Here is a 26,664-nt window from a genome sequence, read left to right as displayed (position 1 = left end):
AATTGCATAAAGTCAGGAACCCCCAGAGCCCCAACCCCTGCAATCACTCCTACCTCTCCAAAACAGACCTTGCTTATTGGGCTCTGAGAAGGTCATTAAAGGGCCCCGACATGCTCCCAGAGCCCTCATGCCTCCTTTCCAAAGCCCGATAAGCAAGGCAGAGGGCTTAAAAAATTCTGTTTATTTAAAACATTTGTACCCACACAGTTGCTTCCAACAGAACAAAATACAAATAAAAAAAACCAACTACACAAATTAAATAGAACTTTCATTTCTAGATCACATATTTTTCATGCCTTTTTGTTCGAATGTTTAAGCTTTCTCTCTTCTTAAAGTGAAATTCTTATACAAAGATCCTTGACTTTTCTGAGGGCATCTTCAAAATAAGTTATTGAACAGAGATACTTTGGGCACACTAGATGCATACATTAACTGCACAATTTAGATGTAAAGGATCTGCTTGCTGGTGGATGAGTGTACTGCCATATGGTCTTTAATTTAGGGAATACTTAAAATTTGTACCATCTGATTATAGCTTCACTAAGTTTAAACATCAGAGCTGTCAAAGTGCTGTTTTTACAATTGGGCTAATTTAAATAGTTGCAGTGGAAAGGGAACACTATAGTTTTTCTTCATTGTTTCCTGACTTCCTTCCTAAGTGGCATCACTTTTAGTACATACATGGCAGTGCCAGAAAAGTAATATGCATCCTCTTTCTCTCCATCTATGTGGGCAAGAAAAAAACCCCACTGCATTACGGCAGAAGTAAAACATGCTTTCACATTATGGTCTTAGTGTACTTACCTATGTAATATAGATACAATCTCTAGTATTCTAGCTTCCCTGAGGCTGACATGGGAGTTTTTAAAACTGCCCATCTGTTCACTTCATGTCTTCAATCTCCCTGCAATTTTGAGCTTGACAGATTCCATCAAACAATGACTTCTGATTCCCCTGGTCTTCAGACATTAAGTGATCCTTCCACTTCCTGAGAATGCTTGCAAAGGTGTGGCAACAGATTTTATCTCATTTCTCTACTTTATAACAAATAAAAACTTCCAACTGAACTGAAGAGGTGGAATGCTCAACCTGGATTACATTCAGTCTACATTATACTTCTATTATATACAGACTTGTGTTGGATTACAACCTGGATTACAATACAAAATGGAAGTAACCCTAACACAGGCGTCCACAATTTTAGCCTGGCTAGGTTCCAGCCCCAGGCAAGCTTGGTGATACTTGGTGGTTTTGAGAGTACCTTTGTCCAAGCAGCAGCCAAGGAAGCCTCCACTTCTCTTTCCTGCTATGGAGGAGGAAAAGATGAAAGTAGGAAAGGATGATGAGAGGCTAAGCTACTCTTTCCAGAAAGTTGGGAAGAAGGATGCTCACAGTACACAAAGCAAGCGAAAAACGCCAAATCCTGGACTGGTAGGTAATCACAGTGCTCCATCGTAGGTGGGTCCTTCCTGTGACAGATGATTCAGTAGTTTCCCTGTCTTCTGAAGTTAGAAACCTAATGGAATGCCTAGGTCCCTCTGCCTTTACTCCTGGTTAAATAGGTGCCAGAAGCAAGGTGATTCTTCTGCTTCTGGAGAGGGGACATCTAGTCATGCTGATCATGTTTGCAACTTCCAGGATCACCTACAGGCAGCAACTATTTTAGGCACATCTGATATGTGTGCGCGACCACACGCACATGGCACTGAACCTGAAAGTGAACCAAAAACGTCCCAAAAGGGGGCGGGGCAGATGGGGCATCTGCAGGCCTTTTCAATGGCATTTCAAATATACGTGATTTCAATTAAACGTGTGGTGCCTTGGAATGTAACCCCCACATAAATTGAGAGTTGCCTGTACAGGTAAACAAGCTCTACATGGAGCTTCCCTTGAGACTGACTAAGAAGTTCCAACTAGTGCTGAATGCTTATTTCTGCGTGTTGAAAGCTGTTGGAAGGCCAAACATACTTAAACCTATTTTACAGCAACCTGCCCTAGTTACCAGATAGTTTCTTACCTTTGAAGCCCTTCACAGCTTGGGATTCAAACACCCTGGAGACTGTCAAAACCAGTATCAACCTAGGTGCTGCGTCATTCTTTGGTCTGAGCTTGTTCTATATGCCTAAATCACATGAGATGAGGAGCAACTGCTTAACCCAAATGCAGTTCCAGTGCTTTCAGTGAATTACTCCCTATGGCACACTTGGAAGACTCCAGATTTATTACCTTTAATGAAAACAGTACTTGATTAGGAAAAATGCAAATTCAAAGGTACAGTTGTGCCTTCTTTCCCCTCCTACCTTTGCTGTAGATTGCGGAGTGTAAGCATTCTGGTCTGGACTTCCTTTGTCCCCTGTGTAATGTGCAGCTGCTCCCAGGTCAATGGTTTTGGAAGGGTTTGCTGTGCGCTTGTGTCTGGTGGTGGTGGTCTCTGTGGCTTGTGTAATATGGATGTGTTTTGTGGTCACTGTCTCCTCCTCATCTTTGAATTCTCCTTTAGGCGATTTAGCTTTTCTAGATCTCTTTTCCTCATCGCTATCACTGTGAAGGGAGGAAACAACAAAAACCATATTACAGACCAAAAGGGGGACAAAAGAACTTGAAAAGGTAGCTAGCAAAGCTATCTGGTCATCAACATCTTTTAGAGGGAATTTAAGTCAAGAAAATATTTAAGCAGAGATTTTCTAAACAAGCAAGTCTGTGGTAGGCAAAAGTGGGTGGAGCAATGGTGGTGGTTCTTATCTTTATACAGAAGACTAGAATCCAGCCTGGCTCAAATAAGATATTTCTACTCATAGCCCATGTATAGGATCCACCCCAATTTCTCCATCCACTATCTAGGAAAGCAAAAGGCATTATTGCTGTTCAATGATACATTCCAGTCAGGCAAAAGTATTTCAGGGGTATATGGGGCAGGGATGGTGAGGGGGGATAACTCAGAGAGGGACTATGGGCTGGGGAAGAAGGTACGGCTGGGGAGAAACAGGGGTAGTGGTGAAGATTGTATTCAGTCCCTGAGCCAGAAGTTCCCCATTCCAGTTATAAAAGATGTTGTTTCAAGGTTTCCCAAGCCTACCACCCATTTTGTGACTGCTTTGGACTTTGCACCATTACTAGCCAAGCTTGCTTTCTCAATTAGAGAATTATGGGGGGGGGGAGTGCTCATTAAGCTTCACTACACAATATTACACTATAAATGCTACTTCTTCACTGAGATGGCAAAGACTTTGTTTGGATCATTGGGCCACACTGCCAATTCCCCACACTCCAACTGGAAAGGCTGATCAACTGATATCAGCTGAAGCATTGCGCAAAAACAGTCTCTACCAATTGTATCTGGTGAGAAGTCTCATTCTCTTTTGGACAATGACACAGTAAATATGTATGTCCTCATAATCATGGGACTCTACAATTACATATCCTTTGTGCAGCTATCCTATACCTGCTTTGTATACTGCACAAAATCTGCTTGGAAGTCATACCCTGCTTTAGAATTTCCTTTCCACAAAATTTTAAAGCCTAACCTTTTCTTTGGAAGCAGCATAAGATCCTAGTAAATTGGGGATCAGGAAGGGGCAATTTCAAAAGTCTGTATTATATTAATATAGACTAAATCTTGCCCTGAATAGGGTGAACAATAAAGAAGCTTGAGGGGCTGTCTTCATCCGGCTCCCACTGTGGTATCTCCCTGCCCACCTCCCAAATCTGTCACCAACAGATCCAGCTTGCCCCATGAGAGTGGGTCCCCCCCCCCACAAACAAGTTGTCTTATCCATTCTGTCGTTACGTTTTTAAAAAAGCAATGCTTATTGGTGTAACATTCTTATGTTTGTGAGGTCTACACAGAATTTACAAATATTGTAAATAAATAAATAAATAAATAAATAAATAACTGTGTAGATTTATCTATTTACAATATTCATAAAGTTTGTGCAGACCTCACAAAGTCTGCCTCCATACAGCTGACACAGATAGCAGCTTCTTGCAAAACCATGGCCTGCAAGCTGAAGAACAGGCTTTATCTTCCACCTTCCAGTGCAATTCCTTTTCCTTTCTGTCATCAGCCTTCATCATGATTTAGCAATACATTTACATCAACAGCAACTAATTTTAAGGCTAATGCCAACTTAAGCAGGGTTTGCAAACGCACTTGAAACCATGGTTAGGATAGGAAGGAACCCAGGCTAGTATTGGCAGAGATACTATGGTTGAGGCCAACAAAGAAATGGAATTTGGAAATTCATACCAGAGGCAGATTTCTGATTTGTATATCATAGTTTTCAAGGAACGAGCCTTAAAACTGCATTCGGCCTACGTATACACAACTTTATAAATTGTTTTGAAAAGTCATTACTTGACCAGTGTTTTCAGCGAGGGGCAGGTTAAGCCTCCAGCAAAATTAAGTTACCCACAGCTGTACTTTTATTTGGAAGGTAAACAGTTTTTACATTGTATGATGTTTTTCATTATTAAGGTATGCAATTGGTACAGGGCAAGATGCACTGTTGAATAACACATGCAAATGTAACTTGAAATATAACTGTGAAAGGTTTCTCTGTTTCAATAAGCAATAGAGCACTGAGTCACCTAATTTCAGAAAGGCTGTCTTGTTGTCAGCATGGAGGTAACACAAACTGCAGTATGCTCTGTGGGGTAGCCTTTGTTCTCCACTAACAATGGCTCAGGCTTTGCCCATTATTATTATTACTTAGTTATGCCTCCCACTGCATCTCAGCATATTATCTGCTTGCCAGCAAAGGTCATTTAATTCATTAAGATCAGTGAACATAAATACCCAGCATTTCATTTTCTATTCCAACAGAGATTACAGATGCAAAGTAATAAGGGGGCCTAACAGCCCCAACCAAGTGTAGAGGGAATAAATTCGCCAAGCACTGCTGCAGAGCACACTCTCTTCCTTTCAAGAGGGTTTGCGCAGAAACGCACGCCCCAATGAGGTGAAGAAATAACGGAACAAGTGTTTCTGGGTTTGCTGCCCATGTAATGGTTTTACTTATTCATTCCTGTCCCATCTGTAAATTCAGAAATCTTTCCCAAGGCAGAGTATGAAGTCATATGAAAGCAAATTAATGACATAATCAAATCATTACCAAATACAACCAATACAATACTGATATGAAAAGAGAAGAAAATTAAAAGCAGATAGCCCCCAAACCCCTAAAATTGGCATTCATTAAAATATCATGCTAATAAAACAGACTTGACCTGCACCTAGATCAACAGTGAGCAACTGAGGGTATTTCAATGCTAGGATGCCATCACTGAAAAGGCCCTGCCTCTAGTCACCAATACCCCAACTTCCAAAGGCAGAGCTGGGATCACTGAGAGATGGGTACTGATGTACCAGTCCCAGAGCCAGCTCCGAGTTGCCATTAAAAAAATAAAATCTCTAGAAAGAAAATTGTGAAGGAAAATGTACAAGGATGCTTCTAAGTTATTTCTGTGAGAAGAGTCAGCCTGGCTGCTCCCACTTTTCAATGTTTTTAGCCAATGAATGAAGTCAGAGCTATGACTGATGAGTTGTTTGAACACCAAGCAGTCATAATCCTTGGAATTTTGAAGAGCTGCTGTTGTTCGCTCCTCTTTAGTGCACTCCCCCAGCTTCTGTCTCATTTTCCAGTGCTTAGAATCTCTCTAGTCTGCCCTGTTTTTTCCTAGCAAACTGTGTGGTGGGTTGTTAGCCTGAGATTAGGTACTCCCTAGAGGTTATTTCCTACAATACAGTGGTGCCCCGCAAGACGAATGCCTCGCAAGACGGAAAACCCGCTAGACGAAAGGGTTTTCCGTTTTGGAGGCGCTTCGCAAAACGAATTTCCCTATGGGCTTCCTTCGCAAGACGAAAGCCCATAGGGAAATCTCCGGGACAGCGGGGAAACGCAGCGCTTCTTCCCCACTGTCCTCGGACCTCCTCCGAAGGCTGGCGGTGGGGCGGAAAGCCCTTCTCCCCGCGCCAGCCTTTGGAAGGCTCCTCCGAAGGGTGGCGGTGGGGAGAAAAGCCCTTCTCCCCGCGCCAGCCTTCGGAAGGCTCCTCCGAAGGCTGGCGGTGGGGCGGAAAGCCCTTCTCCCCACGCCAGCCTTCGGAAGGCTCCTCCGAAGGCTGACGGTGGGGAGAAAAGCCCTTCTCCCCGCGCCAGCCTTCGGAAGGCTCCTCCGAAGGCTGGCAGTGGGGCGGAAAGCCCTTCTCCCCACGCCAGCCTTCGGAAGGCTCCTCCGAAGGCTGACGGTGGGGAGAAAAGCCCTTCTCCCCGCGCCAGCCTTCGGAAGGCTCCTCCGAAGGCTGGCGGTGGGGCGGAAAGCCCTTCTCCCCACGCCAGCCTTCGGATGGCTGTCCTGAAGACTTGCGGTGGGAGGAGGGTTTTCCTTCCCACCGCCAACATTCAGAATGCTGTTCTGAATGTTGGCGGTGGGGAGGAAAAACCCTCCTCCCACCGCAAGCCCCGGGAACAGAGGAGAAGCGCTGCGCCCCTTCCCCTCTGTTCCCGTACCTGTCCTGAAGGCTTGCGGTGGGGAGAAAAGCCCTTCACCGCACCCCCAGCCTGGCAAGCGGTTTCCATAGGAACGCATTAATTGATTTTCAATGCATTCCTATGGGAAACTGTGCTTCGCAAGACGAAAAACTCGCAAGAAGAAAAAACTTGCGGAACGAATTAATTTCGTCTTGCGAGGCACCGCTGTACTGCTAAAGAGTAAGTTTATACACTCATATTTTTCTTCATTCTTAAATCCTTTAGAAAAATCAATTGTGCGCTCTTTCAAAACTTGATTTTCTTTTATAATTTGTTCTTTTTTAAAAAAAGCACAATGCTTACAAAACATAGTTAAAATTTTCTCAGATTATGTTGAATAAATGTTCAACTGAATGAAGTTCATTTTTTCTGTGGGTGGAGAGGGAGGGAAGTGAAGACAAGAGGAGTTATTTCTACTCCCACACTTTGTACTATACCCTGCTATAGTAAATAAAGGCTAAAAACATCCATCATGTGAGAATATATTCCTAAAATTTCCATGTAAAATGAAAATACACTGTCTCTTATATTTTGTTAGAGAAACAAAAATATAGCCATGGAAACAGGAAAAAGGGCCCAAATAATAGTGTGTGTTGCCATTTAAAAATCTCCACACATCATATAAAGATTCAGAACAGAGTGGAATATATTGTAGATTTAGTCTGATTTGATACATCTGGTTTAACATTTAATACACTGCTAAACTCCCCTCTCAAGATCAATTCACCTTTCAAAAGAAAAAGAAAAAAAAAAACCACTGGAAAGAAGTACAACTTTAGCACCTTAATGAATTTTTTATTCTTCCAACATGCTGTTGTGAAAAATATTAAATATATGAAAGCTCCTACTGCTTTAATCTCATCCAGATGAGATTTGTGTAAAGGCTTCCACAGCAGTATCAGAAACTATTAAGTATCAGTTTGATCTACTGACGATAAAGTTCAATCCACTTGTTGAACAGATCAACTATTGGAGTTTGCACAGCAGGCAAAACCTCCAAAATGTTTTCCTTTTAATGTAGAGGGCATTAAATGATCTCATAAACAAGTGTCCACTGTACTTTATGAAAAGGTTAGCTGAAAAGTAAGCAGCCATTTCTTTAGGCTAAGAGAAAGTAGCAAAATGTTCTATCTTTCAACTTTTATGACTTGGACACAATCAAAACAAAAAAGGTAGCTATTTTCCTTCATACACTCTTAATAATCTAAAAAACCCAAGATACTCCTTCACTCCATTTCACTGCTAGCGACAAAATTAGACCCCTACTACAGTTGAGACAAATGAAAGCATTGCCTCTTTCTGGGTTAGAACATACAGCTTCTCTACGGAAAACTTCACCAGAGTTTTTGCCATTTTTCTAAACACAACAATCTGAAAGTGATTTTTTTTTTAAATGAAAGCCAAGATGATTGGAATTTTAATAAACTATTCAATAGGGCCCTGATTAGCCTTACAATTGTAGGATAGCAAACTCCTTCAACAATTTTTACAGAAGGCAGTTACAATTGTTGTGGGCTACATAGATTTGGGATGTCTCATGTAATGTGTTGTCCACTTCAAATTGTTCTATATTGCCTGCTTTATGTTTAGCTGCCCGCCTGCAAGGAATGGTCACACCCCATATTACTGAAATAATGGTGCCAACTGTAGAGGTATGCACATGTAAAAGAGATAGAAGGACAACAGAATCCAAACTAAAGCCTATTTCTCATGATTTATAGGGTCTCTTGGACATCTTAAAAACTTGGATTACCAGGGAGGCTGCAGATCTTCTAGCTGACTCAGAGAGCCAGATTTTCACTGCTTTCAGCAAAATTTCTTCTTGGTACTTTGGCCACTGAAAGACTAGATTTTCCCAACAAATTACCTACAAGAAGGAAATCTTAAATTCTGTGCTACAAAACCTACAAGGCTATGAACATAAAAATTCACACACAAAAAATTACAACCATGTGCTTAACTATTATTCTCATTGGCTAAAATAAGTGTTCTAGGGCACAAAGGGGTGGGATCTACCGTAAAAATTCCATATGCAGAATTGTACTCATGGAATGCTCACACTGACGGAAGGAGGGAAGATTATTTTTGCTGATTTCCCTCTTACTCCTCCTAATGTATAGCAGATGGTTGGGGGACCCTCTCTAACTACATGGGAGGAGGTGCAGGGACTTGCAGGGATAAACAGGCAAAACATGTCTTGCTCCATTCCTTTGTAAGTCAAAGGCTCTTCCATGGGCAGAAGGAACCCTCTCGTTTAGATAACGGTCTACCAATTTCCAAGCTATGAGTGTGCTTAAATTTAATTTATAGAACAGCATGGGGCCCTGAAGAAGAGGTGGCACAATGCTAAGTGAAGAAATCACAGCCTGATACACGCTGGTACCCATTCCTTTTTTAGACGCTTAAACCACACGGGGAAGCCAGCCCATATGTTTTCAGCTTATTCTTCCATAGCTATAAGGACTATAGCGCTTAAAAGATGAAAGCCAACATTTTCAGGATTTCAAACTTATCCCACAATTACAGGAAAGAAACTGGCAAAAGCTAAAAAGAGGTTATGAAAAGGACAATCAATACAGCAACAATGTAAAACAATGTAAAAATAAGTAAGTACCTGCATCTTTCTGGAGAATCCTCTCTGTCTTTCCTCCGGAACTTGCTGATGGTGTCATCAATTGTGCTCCCGATTTTATCACCCAGCTCACCTAACTTATCACTGAATGGAAATCCGCCTTTGTTTTTATCCCATTCTTCATCCCACTTGGACTTCGGCTCAGTATCATATCTTTCATCTAAATAATATAGGTAGATAGTAATTTTTTTAAAAAGGGTGAGGGGAGATTTAACCAAAAATGCCACTAATTCTTGTCAACAGACCTTTAACAGTTTTCAAAGCAAACAGAAACTTTCATGATGCTGCAGCAATATTATTACCAAGAGTAAGCATGTTATGCCAACAGTTAATTGGTCCAAAATGTACTCAAAAGATGTTGACGAATTGTAAGGCAAGGCATCGAACTCCAGAATAAGACCAGACATTGTAAGAGCAGGCTAAAAGGCTTCCCTCACCTAAAGAAATGAACCCTGGTTTTATGAGCAACTTGTGAGAAATGAACCTGATTTGTTTTCTAGCCAGCCTGCCGTAGAAAACTGGAAACCTTTCAGAGACTGTATATGTTTCAAAACCTCATGAATACAGAAGGTTGTACCAAACCCTGCAAGACAAGTGTGAAAACAGCTGGCAATATGTCTAGCCTCAATCACCAATTTTAAAGGCTCTTTAAATCTATTAAGGAAAATGAAGCATCTTATCCCCTTATGCGTTACTAGGGACTCTTTAATTTCTCAACATTGTATCGCCACCAAAAAATTACCACCTAAACAAAATTTGCTTCACAATGCCGAGAACCAAGTATCCCCAACTAGCTGCTAACTAAGAGTATGAGACGGCAGCATTGTTCAATTGTCTTAAAACAGTGTCTCAACTGGTGCAGCAATAAAACTGCTAGCACATTTGCAAAGCTTAGCATGATTCCTGCACCACAGAGAGCTGGACTAGATGACCCTCGGGACCCTTTCCAACTCTAAAATTCTATGATTCTATGAATTCCATAACGAATTTTAATCTTCCATTTATCTTCTGTGTGCACATTTTATTAAAAAGTACCATAAGAGCCAATATATTGAAGCTTTAAAACTATCTAATTACAAAGCCTCCAGCATTAATCGAATTCCTAAATAAAACTGAGGCTTAGCCTACCAAATATTCTAAAGGAATATTACAGACACATACCGTATTTTCTGCTGTATAGGACGCACTTTTTCCCCTTCAAAAATGAAGGGGAAATGTGTGTGCGTCCTATGGAGCGAAGACGCCATAGCCCCGCGACCCTCTCCCAGCTGGAGAGGTGACGCGCGGCTATGGCAGGAGCCTCTTTAGCCGAGTGCCACCTCTCCAGCTAGGAGAGCGCGTGCGGGGCTAAAGAAGCCATAGCCCTGCGCTCCTCTCCCAGCTGGAGAGGTGACGCGCGACTATGGCAGCAGCCTCTCTGCTGCTCCCTGACCTGCTCTTTGGGGCTGGTGGTGGGCTTCCCCCCACCAGCCGCAAAGAGCAGGTCGAAAGGAACCTGAAGCCTGGAGAGCGAGAGGGGTCAGTGCACACCGACCCCTCTCGCTCTCCAGGCTTCCAAGGTAGCCGCCTGAACGCACCTTAAACGGCACCTTGTTTTAGAGCGGGAAAACAAGAGGGGGGAAATTCTCCCCCTCTCTGTGCAGCGCCTCCTGCCGCTTCACTGAAGGGGCGCTGGGCAGAGAGGGGGAGATTTTTTTTTCTTGTTCTCCCCCCTCTAAAACAAGGTGCGTGTTATGGTGCGAAAAATACAGTAAATACAGATTGGGCATCTTAGTGAGATATCTCAGTCGGTAGAGAATGAGACTCTTAACCTTAGGGCTGTGTGTTTGAACCCCACACCGGACAAAAAGATTCCTGCATTGCAGGGGTTGGACTAGATGACTCTTGCGGTCCTTTCCAACTCTATGATTCTCTGTTTCACCTTCTGTGTTAATGCTCCCATTATCTGAGCCAATTTGATTCATGACATCCACCTACCTAACTTCTTAGGAGGACTATCCTGCACAGTGTGACCCACTCAAATCAGGAGTATCGTCCTCCTAACCGTGATGGTGCATACAGTGAGTTCACCCTGATAACACATATGCAAACCCCACTCTAGTTTATATACATGAGCAAGCCACAACCCAGCTGCTTCAAAGCACATTAGGAATCCCAGGTGCAAGGCTATGCCATTCACATAAGTGGGAAACCTCTTTATGCATGGTAGAATATAAGAAGTTCCTGGCGCAAGCCAGTGACCCATCTAGTCTGTCATCCTCTTCTCACAGTGGCCAACCAGATGCCCAAGAAAAGCCCAACAGCAGGACATCCCCAAGCTATGTTCCCTTTATAGAAGAATGATATTATGCATGTACGAAAGAGAGGGATGCTTCTGAGGTGGCACGTCAAGTCTCAGTCCCCCTCTGTATCCTTTATAGTTCCAGTTTAAGACGTTTTATTTGCCCAGCTATTTGAAATTATTGTATTTTCAACTAGCTGAACAGCCTTACTCTGCTCAAATTTATCCCAGGTGCAAGGCCTCAGTCCTGTCCGCCTGAAGGAGCATCTCCATCCCATTATCCAGCCCAGACACTGAGGTCCAGCGCTGAGGATCTTCTGGCGGTTCCCTCACTGCGATAAGTGAGGTTACAGGGAACTAGGCAGAGGGCCTTCTTGGTAGTGGCACCTGCCCTGTGGAATGCCCTCCCAGCAGATGTCAAGGCAATAAACAACTATTTTACTTCTCAAAGACAACTGAAGGCGGCCCTGTTTAGGGAAGTTTCTAAAGTCTGATGCTGTATTGTTTTTAATATTTGGTTGGAAGCCGCCCAGAGTGGCTGGGGAAACCCAGCTAGATGGGCGGGGTATAAATAATAATTTATTATTTATTATTATTATCGTTTTGGGTTTCCTGTTGTTTAAACATTCCATTGTAGATTTTAAATTTCTATGCATTTCTAAAATTTCTATGCATTTACATTTCTATGCATTTCCCCCCACTGTACCATGGCATCAGAGTCCTATAGAGAAATGGGATTGCAATATGTGTTGTATAACCCAGAATATGCATAAGCAAGCTTCTACAGGTCAGCTACCTTGAAAGGACCGAGTTGTTCTGTAAGAGATGGAGTTCACTGCAGGGAGGAGATCCCCACAACTTCTGGCTAGCAGACAGACAGACACCTGTAACTCAAATACTCTATTCAAATATGCTATATTGGGTTTTTACAAGATAAGGAAGGATTCCAATGGGTTCTTCTTCCCACAGCCAAAGACTTTCAACATAATCTGTCACTCTGGTTCATTGTGGTTGGAGCATGAGCTTTTTGGAGATGGGTCTGGCCCACACAGAGGCAGCTCTCATGCTGCAATGGTAAATATAAGAATCAGGCCTCAGGGGAAACTAGTTCAAAAGTGTTGCCTTATAATGTTAGACAAACATTATCTGCCGTTTCGAGATCAATATTGTTCCACACACAACGCTGAATAATTCTAGACCCTTTTACACTCCCCCTCCCCACACTTTGCCCTGAAAAAAGTATTCCCCCTGGTGCAACCCCATGTGCTACAAAGTATGTGTATGTGCATATGTGTCACAACAACAAATAGGAAAGATCCACATGGCCAGCTTGCCTACGTAATTGTCTTATTCGCAGAGACATCTGAGCCACATAGGAGAGCATAATGGAGAAGTGGTCCCTTGAGTAGAGTGGGGTGGGAGAAGACAGCTTTGTTTGCAGTCCAAAACACTTGACAGCAGTAGCAACTGTTAGGAGAGTCCGAAGCTAATCACTGTTTGTATACAAACAATCTGCGTTGCCAGAGAATCCAATAAGCTTATCCTTATCTTGCCAACTGTAGGGATTTTGTAAGGAATCTTAATGCAAACCTCTTCCAGTATATACTGTATTTTTCTGTGTATAAGACGATTTTTCCCTTCCATTTTTTGACTCAAAAATGGGGGGGTTGCCTCATACACGGTTTTTTGGCGGGGCGATCAACAACCTTGAGTGCTATTGCCCCCCCAAAGCTGAACAACTTTGGCAACCTAAAAATACTGATTTAATTTTGGGTTCAAAAAAATTGGGGTCGTCTTATACATAGGGGTGTCTTGTACACGGAAAAATAGGTACTTACCGTCTCCTCTATGTTATGAACTAAGGTTACTTCTCTCTGTGTGTAACTTTTTTACTTCCCTCCTCACTGAAAAAGCTTTCAGAGCAATAAAAGCAAGACAGCCCCTGCCCTTGGGCTGATAATCCAAAAAGACACAACACAAAAAGAATCAGATTGGGCGAAAGGAGGAAAAACATAAACCCACGCACTGCTTCTTAACGTTGCAAAGTTCCAGTAAGGACCCGTTTTGGTGCAAACAGTTCATAGAGAGGAGCTGGAAGGAGCTAGTCTCTCAGTAAAGCTGATAGGGCAGTCCTGCTTCCCCTTTTCTCCATCTTCTACAATCTGAAGGAAAGGCTGTTAATTTAATTTGCTAATCTCCCCTCGCTGCTCAGCCATATGCAGGTCTACTTCCTTCAGATAATGACACCTATGTAGATTGGTGACGGCACTCATATATTTTTTAAAGAACATATATTTATTATAGCATATCCACAAAACCAAGCTAACGTTGCAATATGCCAACTACTGATTACAGTGCTGTACTCACTGTATCTGAATCCTCCAACACTGTCTGAAGAAACCCCAATGTATTTATCTTTGTTTTTCTTTGCCTTTTTCCTCTCTTCACGAAGTCTATCATCGTCCTGGGCAAATTCTACCATTTCTTTCACCTTCTGACGTATATTTATACCTTGGTCTTTGCCATTCTCATCTGTGTGAGCGTATATAAAAAAGAAGCAATTTAGTAGAAGCAGTTAACCTCAAGCATTAAGTACCCTGAAAAAAAAATAGATATAAAAAGAACACAAAATATTTTAAGGTTATGGTATTCCAAAGCAATTCTCTGTAATGAGTGAACAGTACAGTTTTTTATAACCAAAATTTCATCTTAATCTAAGGGATAGCATTTGAAAACAATGTCAACTGAGAAAGCTTCTTAAATGCTACTGATCTACTAAAAATATTAGTTAAAAAAAATTCAAAAACAGAAACACATCTTCTGCCAATTTTAACCCATTTAAAGCAACCTCCTCTCTCAACCTTTTTGGGAAGGCAGTTTTTCTTCAAAATACTAATTGCTATATTTCTGTCTTGCTTCAAAACTGTATTTTAAAAATGCTGTCAGGCCGAGTGCACTACAAACTAAAATTTGCTTCACTTCTCTAAGCCTCTTTCTTATTCAGAACACACACTGGCCTTGCTGCCTTTCCACTGTAAATATTATTTGGTGGGAGGGGGAAAACCCCCAGCTTCAAACAGATGTGTATGTTTTGGAGCTCTAACCTTTTCTTCCCATATGATTAAAGCTATTCCTTTACACACACCACAGGGGACCAGTCTCTAGTGCATATTTTAATATAAACCCGAACACTCATGTTGTGTTGGTTCTGTTGTTATTAGCCAGTCTTTTCTGCAAGTTCTTGTCTTCACTAATTAATACTCTAGGGTCCCACGTCTTGAATTCTGCACTCTTCACACAACCGGCAACAGTCACATTCTAATTAGAGCAGGGAAGCTTCTAAGCTGGTTCAGGTGACTGACAACTCCAACTACTGTTTTAATTTGCTTATAAGATTTTTCTATCGCTCACCTACAAAGTGGTAATTTTCCAGGGATCGCAAATCATAAATGTGTTCTCTGGCACTTGTAACAACACGCTCTGATCCATTCCTTATGAGGTAAGATAGGAGCAGCAGAGACTATAAAAATACAAAGCACCTTATTATTGCATGAACAAAAGCCATCAGTATTTTTAACTGCAATAAAAAGAAAAGCCTAAATGCACAAAAATTAGTAAACAAAAGCAGGATTTGTTCCCATTTAAATAAGCCACCTTGAAGATTGTGGCTCCTTAAAGCAAGAACCACTCATAATACAGTGTACAGATTTAAAACTGCATTTACTCACTAAGACAAAAAATGTAGAACATTAAATCATAAGTTATTTGCCTGAAGAATGTTCTCCAGGAGGGGGAAATTATGGTTAAGGCAATTTAAGAAGAAGGAGGAGGAAAGAAAAAAAACACCCTGAACTCTACAGAATGAAACAATTTTCTTTTGTGTCTCTCTTTTTTTGCAATTGCCTTATTCCCAAGTGTTTTTCCATTTAAAAGCATTTTTATGGCAATTTATCTATGTAGCTTTCTGCAGGAAATGTGTTGATGTATGAAACTCACTATTTTCAGGTAAATTTAAACAAACTTCAAAACAAAAATAAAGTTGAAAAGTATTTTAATTTTGTGAACTTCTTGCAATTTCCAGGCTTTCCCTTGATTTTGAAATCATACATAAATAAGTCATTTGGATGCCAATAGATGCATGTTTATAAATGTCAATGATCTGAAACCAGTATCCATAAGAATGTTAAATCCTATGTATGATAGCATTAAAAGTTAATTTATATTATGCTGCAGGGAAAACAATTACTATAAGGTAAAACCTACGGGTGGGGGTAACCTTGCCTGAGAATTAAATACAGTGTACAATATTTTAAGTCTTAAGGCTCTTTTCAATACTATAGGAAACAGAAAAAATGTATCATGATGCATATGCTGAATTTAATTGCAAATGCAGCTGAAAGAACACAAGGGAACAAATACTTTATGGTGAACAAGTAACTGGCTTTCTCTTCAGTTAGTTACAAGATAAAATGTAATTAGCAAAGTTGTGCATTGGGGGGAGTCCAGTATAATGTGTGAAATGTATTGCTGGTAAATGTATGTGTTCATTTCCAGATTGCTTCAAATGTAAATTGAGTTGCAAAAGAGACATTCAAGACAAATATCAAAATGAGGGTCTCACTAGTAGGCCAGTAAAAGGGTTATTTCCCAGTTTTAAAAGATCAAATTACAGACAATCCTCTATTCAGTATTTAAAACATTAATAAAAATAAAAATTGCTAGAAGGCATTCATTAAAGAGTCTTTGTAGAGAAAAACCAAGAGAAAATCCTTGTTTTTCAACAGAGAATTCTCCTCTAAAAACATACACAGGAATAATCAACTTGATTAAAATCAAGCTTGTACTAACTGCACACAAAGGATCCAGAAACCTGTGAAATTTAGCATGGATATTATGTTAATGATAGCACAAACTGAGTTAATTACAATAGGGCACTGTTGTAAAATTAAAACATTCAAGTAAGTGCCATATTTAGAACAAAATTAAACCTTGAAGAAGCTCATAAAAAGTAATTTTATATACATACTTTATAAACTCTCCGCCAGTTCTTTTTGTTGTCTTTCAGCATTCGTGTCCAAAGCATGTTCATAAGTTCTGGAAACTGTTCATACATAAAGGTAGCCCTAAAAACAAAAGAAAGGCAAAAGGAGGAATTAGCTGTTTTCAGGAAAGGTCTGCTAGGACCTGCATTTGACAGCAGGTGGCAGACTTGCTCTAAATTAGAGCTTCATTCCCAAATACAGAGCTACCGACATTTGTACAGAAGTATTTCATATACAGAATTACTCACTAGATTAGCAATGCTGATAAGTTCTCCCCCCCCCCCAGCAACGGAAATAATGAAGAACTAGAAGTTCCTTGTTATCTTAGCCCATCATGCCATTCATTTGCCCTTCTTGAGAAAGCATTTACGAAGCAGCACCAACTTCCTAATTTTGTATTTCTGAAAAATGCTTTGCTAGACCCCTACCCGAAGGAAATCTTATCTCCTACAAGTTACAGTGCTTTGTGGAAATAGGTTTTAATAAACAGTTGCTTGTGGCCATCATTCCAAGTACCATTAATACTGATCTCTCCATCTCATTTATTCTTCAGAAGTGGTGAAGCAGGAACAATTCTTACATGTATTTCTGCATAAAGATGTACCTTCCTTCACTGCTGAGTCAAATTATCACTTACTTGGCAATCTCTCCCATGAGTTGCCCTGAAGGTCCCCACGGATCATCGTTGGTTGCTTCTCGAACCTTAGACTCGATTTCTGAATAATTCATGACCACATTGGTGCTGCAAAAACAGAATTAAACACATGCATAAAGATTAGCATCAAAACTGAGAAACACATGAAAACTTAATAATGACACTAGTGGGTACCTTAATGAGATACCTCTACAGGGTGGGAAAGAAAACATCTTTAGTGGAGAAGCTACCCTGAGGACACCGCAACACATTTAACTATCTTTAAGAAGGTTTTACTATTCCATTAGCCTTCCAGAATATAGCTTAGAGACTAAGGATTGCATTAGACTTGGAACCATTCCAATAAAATATGGCTGATGGACAAATTAAAAGTAAAACCGAACCACTGAAGACTGGCCATTGTTACTTTGCTTGTACACATAAACACATGCACGCTACAGCCATTTGCCACACACCTAGAACTGAATCAAATGAAACAACCCTATGGTGAAAACGAAACAATAGGTCATATTGTAGCAGTTGCCAACAAAATTAAAAGAACTGAAGTAGAGGCACCAAGTATCACAGCCTGAAAAAAGGCAGGACAACATGGGCAAAATCCATACAAACTCCTGTCTTCACCTAAGGACGGTTTTAAATACCATCTACAAGGATTAATAAATGAATGCAGGAACCAAAAATGAAAGTTTAGTACAGGGGTCAGCAAACCTTGTAGCGGGCCAGACTTTTTTTTTGGGGGGGGGGGAGAAATGAATGAATTCCTACACCCCACAAATAACCCAGAGATGCATTTTAAATAAAAGGACACATTCTACTCATGTAAAAACACGCTGATTCCCGGACCACCCGCGGGCCAGATTGAGAAGGCGATTGGGCCGGATCCAGTCCCCGGGCCTTAGTTTGCCCACCCATAGTTTAGTATCAACTACATGTAGTACCTTATGGCCAATACTAAGCCTTTTCTTTTTCTTGTATTTCCACATCAATCCTTAAAAAAAAACATGGCTAATTAATATGCCTTTAAAATTTGCAAACACACATGGGATGGCAGATTTGTCCCCACAAAATATTATGCTGCACAGAGTAGGCAACTAGGAGAGTGAAAGGGAGAGAATTGCCACATGAGAATTTCAAAATCAGGGTCACTTTGGAGCCGCTGAGTCTGAAATAAGAGACATCACCCAACTCGGAAAGGAAGAAACGAGCACATTTATTCCTCTACACTAAAAACTGGCAAGAAACTGAGATGTACTTTCAGATAGCCTTGCTACTGGGAAAGTGGCAATATTTTTTCCATTTACATTGCACACAGGAATGCATGCAGTGTTGTATATAATACGCTTTCCCTAGTCCTCTTTAAGCTTCTTCGTATATAATGTGCCCTTTATAGACACGTGTGATGGACAAGGGGAAAGAGACTCTGCAGAGTATACAGCTATTTATACTACGCTATGAAAAAATATGCTGAAGAGAGTTTTCATGGATTCTCCCACCCAGAGGCAGAGGCTTCAATGAAGCTTCCACCAGTGTCCAAAGAAATTGCTAAGCTATATTTAAGAACCTTTTGCTACTGATCTTGAAATTTCAGTTGATACAGGGTATACCTAGAAGACCTTAGCAATTATTGGCCAGTCTCCAAGTTTTCAATCCTGCCAAGTTTTCCATTCTTCAACTTATGATTTAGCAGGAAGTTGTGGCTCACACCTCCAGACCCTCCTCCATCTATTTTAATAAAGCTTCAGGCTAGTTTTGGGCCTGGTATTGGTATTTCTGGATTTTTCAGCAACTTTTGATACTAATGCTCCATTTTTATTTCGGGATCTGGTAGGCAGGCACCTCGTTGTGGTTTTAAGTGAAGTCTTAAAACTATTTTCAGTGGACAAAATTTAAAATGAAATCCAAAATGGGAAAAGAATGCAGCGTGTGCATTAGACGTGGTTTGGGCCGGTTTGTAGCAAGGAATCCTCATGGAACTATCGCTGCTCCTGGATGCCTGGTGCTATGGGGATGATATCAATTGTGTTTGACACACCAGATGCCAACATGGAGAGTGAATCCAAGCAGGATGGCGGGACAAATTCAGTGGCTCTGGGAAAAGATTATGAATATGTTAACGTTAGCTATGTTTGCTGGCAGAAAATGCCCCTAAGTTCACTTTTATGATCCTCATGAACCACTTTGATGCCGGCTGTGGGCCAGTAATAAGTTTTATTCAGGAACACCCAGTATCTAGTCAAGTCCCTTTCAGAAGAACAAGGTACTTTTTACAGATATCCATGTCTTTATAGATGGGGGACACTATTGCACTGTAGTTTACACGGGATTGCCCTTGAATTTTTTTGTCTTCAAATTGTACCAAATGCTGTCCAATTCCTGGCAGTTGCAGGAAAATGCAATCATTAAACCGCAGCAGCAGCGAACAGCTATCTATTAAGTTTCTATTCCTGCATCAAAGTACATTTTTTAACCTAGGAAGGGCTTCACAGCTTCTCAGCCCTGCACTGATTAGCAAATGTATGTTGCTCCGCCAGTACTTCACATACCCCATGTTAAAATAAGCTAGGAATGTAATGGATAGAGTTCCTCCTGTGAGAGATTAAAATAGTTGCAGGACAGTGAAGACAATTCACTTTGGTGATAGCGTCAAGTTTACAGAAAACATTCCAAAGTGAAATCTGCCAACGCGCCCCCCCCCCAACACACAGACACTAGGAAGAAATATGAGATATTTTTACTGCAGTGGTCTCTGTTGTTATTATTCTAGGACTGTTTTATTAGGATTGGTCTACTGATGTTTAAGACCTAATTTCCTGACACTATCATTTAGTTTAATTTTATTGATATTTTAATATGCTTTGTAAGACTGGATTGTAATGATAAGCAGCAAAAGAACTTGATTTTTTAAGAGAACTTAATAATTTTAACAGCCAGAAATCCTTGAAGCCAAAAGCTAAAATTCAATTTTATCTATTTCATGCCTGAAGAACAGGTAACCTGCATGTTTGAATTAAGTCAGTCAACAAATGAAAACCATTATTTGCACCAGAATGTGTGTCAAAACAGATCTGTATGGCTGCAATTAGAACTATTTATTCACTTTACTATCATCCCACCAAAACACACAGTTCATGGCTATGGTTCTGTGTTCCCCTTTTAGTAGAGACCCATATTAACCTAATGCTATTTTTAATTTCCATTCATATGGAACTGGTTTTCAAGACAGGCATCTGAGGTTTTATAGCTTTCAGCGCACTAGTTTCTTTGTCCAATGTAAGGAATACCTGTGGATCAAATGGGAAAGGTTCTGTTTTTACAACCTTCCCCAAGCTCTTGTTTGAAGGGCTGGAGGAAAAGACTAAGATGAAGTGTTTCCTACATTTTTCTAGGTTAAATGCTCAAGATTGCAAGTCATGCAGGAAAGAAAAGCCACAAACAGCCATTAACAGGCACCCATATCAGTTCAGTTAGGAGTGATTAAAAAGTTCAGGAGTAAAGCAATCTGTGAGGAAGTTAAAAGAGCAGATTGGGGGAAGTTAGAACAACACACAACCTAAAACTACTAGTTATAAACAGCACTAAGTAAGGCAGCACACTCTATCTCTGAATCCATCCTGCTATAAAAATATTATTCCCAGCAAAACAGGGAAAAGTACTAATAACCCCTCAAAAGAGATGTAGCATTCCAGAACAAAATCTTCAGCCGCATTTCATTCAGCACCAAACGTAAACCAAGGGGCGGGGGGAAGGTTGTGTAGTTTGGCTATGTTCCAGGTCATTTAAAAATAACTATTTCAAAAAAGGTGGAAATCTAGTTTTATTCTTCCTTTCCCATGTTTTCTATGGCCCTCAATCCATGCCCTACCCATGATGCCTGTGACCTTTAGAGCGGCTATTTTTTTTTTTACTTCCAGATGTGAGGGGGGAAAGTGACTGGTTTGATTGCCAAGACTTCCTGTGATTGATATAAATTTGATATCTGAGGACACTTTCAGACACCAGGGGGGAGGGCCTCTCTGGTTAGTTTATCCTGGGCCTCTTCCAAGGAATCTTGCTGGACTTCATAGACAGAATTCTTTGCAATGGACTACACAATAGCTGGATTGACAAATGGACTGAGCACATTATGCTTAAAGCCTGCTATAATCCAAGACACTGTCTGGCAGGGACCAGCCTGTTATTTTAAAACCTGAGCAATTAGAATATTTGTCACGAACCATTAAAAAAAAGTCCACATGAATAAAACTAGATGAAACTCATTTCTAACCCCATTACTACTTCGGCAAAACCAATGTGGTATGTAGTTATAAAAGAAAGCAGAAGTTTAAACTAGTTTTAATCCTTATTTTCAGCTTCTTCTTTTGTGAGACCTACATGAAATGGGTTCTGTAAAACCAAGTGCAGCGGGCAAATTAGTTACCCAGAATTTGTATGCTACTCTTGAATCTCCTTTGCCTGCTTCTGTGTAATATATGAAAAAGCTGACAAGACCACAAAGATAATTTGTGCCAAGTTTATGAACAGAACTCTGGTAAACAAGAGTGCCCTGCTATTTAGTTGAAAACTTGCTAAGTAGAGTAGCTAATTTGGAGTAACCAACCTAACTCAAACACCAGTATTTAAAGTAAGAGTATTTTATTTGTTTAATGGATTTATATCCCAGTCTTCCTCTCGAAGAAGCCCTAGGCAGCCCAGTTTCCCAGAGTCACATGTACATTTTCCATCAAAGCCACTTGATTCATGTGCTCGGAATGTCTAGTTCTTGCCAGCTTGGGTGGCTATGTAATATTTCATAGAATCAGAGTTGGAAGGGACCTGAGGGTCATCCAATATCTGCAGAGAAGCCTCCAAAGGAGGAGAGACCACCACCTCTCATGGGAGTCCGGTATATGGTCAAAGTTCTTTCTGATGTTTTTCACTGTGAGGTGAAAGTTTTGACAATGAAGCCTGCGAGCATACACTGTTCTGGGTAATAGGGCTTCCCCTGAAGACTCACGTATGTAGTCTCTCTTAAAGTGTGTGCATACTCCACATATAGGATTTGGATAGGGAAGGCTCTTTTAAAGAATGATCTCAACTGCCGAAGTGCACTTGAGGCAAGCCTCTTTCAACACGCATGTGAATACAAATACTGTACAATCCAATCACTTTAAAGGACAGTGTCCTTAAGGCGGTTTTTAAAAAATATTCCATATAAGCAAACAAACAAAGCTCACTTATCCAGAGTTGCCCTCCAATTAATAGAAGGGCTCCCTTTATTTGTGTTAGGACTTTGCTCCAGCAGAGGTCAAACCTACCCTACAGTTCCAGAGAATCCCCATTCTCTCTGGGGAATCTTTAGAGAGCATGCAGATTAAGAATGGGTTGGGTAAAAATCCTCTCCTTTCAGCAGAGTATCGGGTAAATTTGTCTGAATCCAATCCACTGTCTCTTTAAATATAACCTCTAAATCAGTCAGGGAAACAAGCAGCGGAAGTGGGAAGCAGGGTTACAGTTAAGCTTTTTATTGTCCAAGGTATACAAAAAAGCAATTATGGTATTGTGCATGCTTGGAAAATATAGGCAACAAGTATATGACATCTGCAATGAAAAATTATTGCTTCTGAAGTGTCGCAGATTTGCTCAAATCTTGTTCATCCATGTGCAAAATAAATATATAGTTAACACTCATTGCATCCAAGCAACATCCAAACTTGTACAATGTTCCCCAAATCTTGTTCTGTTAGCTCAGGATGACTGTCAGAAATCTAGTGGAAATCTTGAAACTGAGGCTGTAATCCTAAGCATGTGTCTCTAGTCTAGAAGCAAGTCTCACTGAACACAGTGACTATAGAGTCGTTTTTTTGTTAGTCTTCATTCTTTTTATAAAAAGGCTGCATGAAGAATTAACAGCTTCTGGAATATATTTTGAGTATCTTTTGCTACCTTGGATTGTAGGCAACATTTATAGTTGAAGTGTGTGCTTATATTTCAGTATTTTTCGGTTTGTTGTGCTATGAGTTGCAAATGGTGAAGACTAAAAAGAGAAAATAGTAATTGCATTTTTAACAGGTTGAGTACATAAAACATGTTACAGAATTCTTTAATTCTAAGTAATGTTGTCTACCTGGCCCAGTTGGTGGATCTCTCTGCTCTATTAAAAAACAAAGTGGATGCAGCAAGCCTGAAATCTACCCTCCCTTGCTCTATGTAGACACATACATTTTTATTTTTGGTTGTGTAATGTATAGCTGCATGGGGTGAAAAGGGGTATATCCCTATAGTCTTTTAAAAACATTTAATGGCTTAAAGTTTATCCTTCTTACAGGGATAAGAAAACCTGATTTTAGATGGTGTATCGCAGCCATAGACTAGTTTATATGCATGGATGGTGTTGCTATCCTCCCACCCAAGTTCTTCTGAATTAGCTGTGTCTGTCAATAAGAGTCTTATTATAAGCAGTTTTCCAGAAATATTTTTTCATTTGCTATAAAAATAACTTATGTAATGCTTCTCCAGCTGAGCCTGAAATGTCTTCAACAGAGCATTTAATCAGTAACACGAGAAACTTGGGCTCAAGAACCCCAGCACTGTTCATAAGCCACTAGAGGCCAGCAAACCATGTGAGAAACATTAACATTGACAAAGAAGGAAAGTTGTGTCGTTTAGCTGTATTCCATCTCTTATGAACTGATTGCCATGGCACCACTTCTGCCAGAGAGTAAGAACAAATTGACCAGTCACTCAAAAATTTAAGATGTTCACATTGCCCTTTCCCGGGGAAGCTCACACCCAAAAGATTATGCACACAAGTTAAGGCTGTAAATCAACAAATAAAATCATTAAAGGTGTCAGAAACCATTCCTAACAAATATATCCACAAAACAGCAGATACACATACATGTACAGATACATTTCTGCTTCGTTTCTTTTTAAATAATGTTAATGAAGGAGTGTGTGTGTGTGTGTGTGTGCGCGTGCGTGCATGTTAAGACTAACAAAACCAGGGGGGAAAAACATGGCCCGGAAGCATTTTCACTGGATAGTAACATCTATGTCTTCCATCTGCATTCAGATTTTTAATTTAACTTTGAGACACAATAACATCATGGGGGCATCATCAATGTGTCTGCTGCATTCACGTATGAAGCATGAACCTGTTTAATCAGAGAGAGGCCTGAGTCCTCTTATAGCTTATCTTCCTGCACCTGGTTGCTCCAGGAATGTCTCTCTTTTTCTGGCATCACTAGTGAAGTGAGCTGATCTGATCTGGGGATTGTGACAAGCGCTAGAGCAGCAGTCTTCAATGCCATATGCTATGATGACTGTTCAATTGCCCTTTGGAAAGGAAACCCAGCACTACTGAAAGGAAGATCATCACCCTTCTTCAGGTTCAAGTGGCTGTTTCTCAGGGACTTAGTAGTCCAGCTGCAACAAGAAATCCTTACTACCATCCCGGCTCTAAGTATGGAACTGGTCAGCAGGGAAAGGGTTTATCCCCACACATGTAGTGGGGCTGCCGATGTCCTCCAAATAACTCCGAAGCAAAACACAACTATGGGAAAGATCCACAGGCTTCTCCCCTATTCCAAATTTGACATCTCACGAGGAGGAACACGATTAGAAAAAAGATAAAGGGCAGAGCCTGGCCAAAAAAGGGAGGCAGAGAATGATCTGGTATGTACTTAATGCTTAGCCATGATTTAGCTTGACTATGGTTTATGGAACTATGGAACGTGCAAAGCCATGTTTTGTTGTTAGCTTACAAATCATGGTTTGCTATTGCTGTGGTTTGGTGTTATGTCTAAAACCAGCAGTCTTGTTTAACTATTGTTCGTTTGGCAACTGCATCCCAGATACTTGTCGAACTACAAAGACATGAGGCAAGAGCAGCTGGAAAACCACCCAAACTCTGGAAAAACAAGACACAGTGTGTTTGCATGGTTAAAACAAAGTATGGCTTACTTTTATGTTTACACGGCAGCCACTGAGTTTCTCCTTGTGTTTCTGCTGTGTAGGAATTGTACAGAGGAATAAAAACCCAGTAAGTGCATATGTGTGAACTCACCCTTCAGCAACACCGAGAAGCCTGCAACTTGGATTTTTAATGTTATTCCTAAATCTCCAAAAAGGCTTCCTAGTAAGCGTGCTGTGAAACATTTCTCCATCTGCTTGCTACGAAGCCAAGAAATACCAGACCATTCTACAAGCACCAAAACACCAACAATGATCTCTTCTGGCCAACAATGCCAATTTCAGACCAGCACTGTAAGAATCATGTTTTCTATTTCCATCTTTGGAAGTAAAGGTTCAATAATTTATGTGACAGATGTGCAAGACAAACTGAAATGAAAGAGATAAGCCAAGAAAAACATCCTGATGTCTACAACTGAGTTATGGCTTGGGGGAGGAAGGAACTATAAAAGCTATTTCCTGCTCCTCACAACTTTTTGTGATTTAAAAAAAGTACCAAGAAAACAAGATAGCCCATTATTCAGAACCCCTCTTTCTAAGCTTTCAGAACAGCTGAAAACTGAGATCATAGGTTTCATTCTGGTCTCAGCCCACAGCGCTAGAAACTCTTCGTTGTTAATGAAGAGCTTCCCTTTCAAGCTGAGTGTTCAGGTTATGAAACCAGTCTCTCAGAGCTTCCACATTTATCAGAATGGTTTAGAGAAGTTTGAAAGATTAAATATGAAGGTGAGGTCTTTTAGATAGCCCTTTGATTAAAGCTATTATTTTTTTGGCAGAGCTCTTTAAAGGCCACAAAGGGCTCGCTTCCTGTATTGTAAGGGAGGAAGTTGCCTCCTGCTGGTAAGGTTTTAAAAGTTATTTGGCGGAGGGGAAAAATCCCATCAGATTGATCTTTCCTATCCATTGTAGGTCATTTTCACCAATGAATAGAGAATGAACATAGGACAAGAATGTGAACTTTGTCCTTTTAGCACTTTAGCTCCTTTAATTCTTTGCCTTTCAAGCCTGTATCTTCTCATTCACTGTTTTTGTCATTTTAACCTTAAGTACACCATGAATTATGTTTCAAGGCATACTCTTGTGGAGCATTCTGCATCAGGTGAACTAACAATTTTTTTTAAAAAAAGCAAGAGATCCTGTGGCACCTCAGAGACTAAGCGATTCATTGCAGCAGAACCTTTTCATAGCCATGGGCCCACACCGAGTCTGTAGTAACTTGCAAGAAAGTGGGACACTGGGTTTTAAAGCATACACTTCACATTACTGGCCTAGTGAAGGGGTTCTGATCAGGTAGGCTGTACCCTGTCTATGTGCCCTTTGCAATGTGTACTCAGCAATTAAAGAGAAGGAGGGAGAGAGAGTGAGAGAGGACCCCAAAGTAAGCCTATGCACTGAGGAAAGCTGAATTCTGCAACCAAATTAGATTACAGAAATTCAGCCTTTTAAAACATCTAGCCATGAGAGTGCCAAGGAGCCACAAAGAAGCTCCACCCGCTGACCTTCTGTTATGTCTTTCCGTGTATAGAAGAGTATAGAAGATAACAATCATATCTTCTATTTTGGATTTGTACAGACAA

The 26,664-nt window shown here is 40.6% G+C and overlaps 1 protein-coding gene across 1 annotated transcript in view; it reads right to left on the bottom strand.

Annotated features, from left to right (window-relative positions):
* Positions 1-26,664, bottom strand: part of CLINT1 (clathrin interactor 1) — a 64,097-nt gene that overhangs the window by 15,371 nt on the left and 22,062 nt on the right. The window contains exons 2-7 of the mRNA XM_081184945.1: positions 17,120-17,224; positions 16,467-16,563; positions 14,852-14,960; positions 13,808-13,972; positions 9,142-9,319; positions 2,301-2,541 (exon numbers count right to left, since the gene is read on the bottom strand). Coding sequence (XP_081041071.1) covers positions 2,301-2,541; positions 9,142-9,319; positions 13,808-13,972; positions 14,852-14,960; positions 16,467-16,563; positions 17,120-17,224 — 895 coding nt within the window. The remainder of the gene's footprint in view (positions 1-2,300; positions 2,542-9,141; positions 9,320-13,807; positions 13,973-14,851; positions 14,961-16,466; positions 16,564-17,119; positions 17,225-26,664) is intronic.

The sequence above is a fragment of the Podarcis bocagei genome (assembly GCF_964188305.1).
Source record: "Podarcis bocagei genome assembly, chromosome: 2".
Taxonomy (NCBI): Eukaryota; Metazoa; Chordata; class Lepidosauria; order Squamata; family Lacertidae; genus Podarcis; species Podarcis bocagei.
Note: the sequence above shows the minus strand (reverse complement) of the source record. Positions and strands in the feature narration are given on the sequence as shown.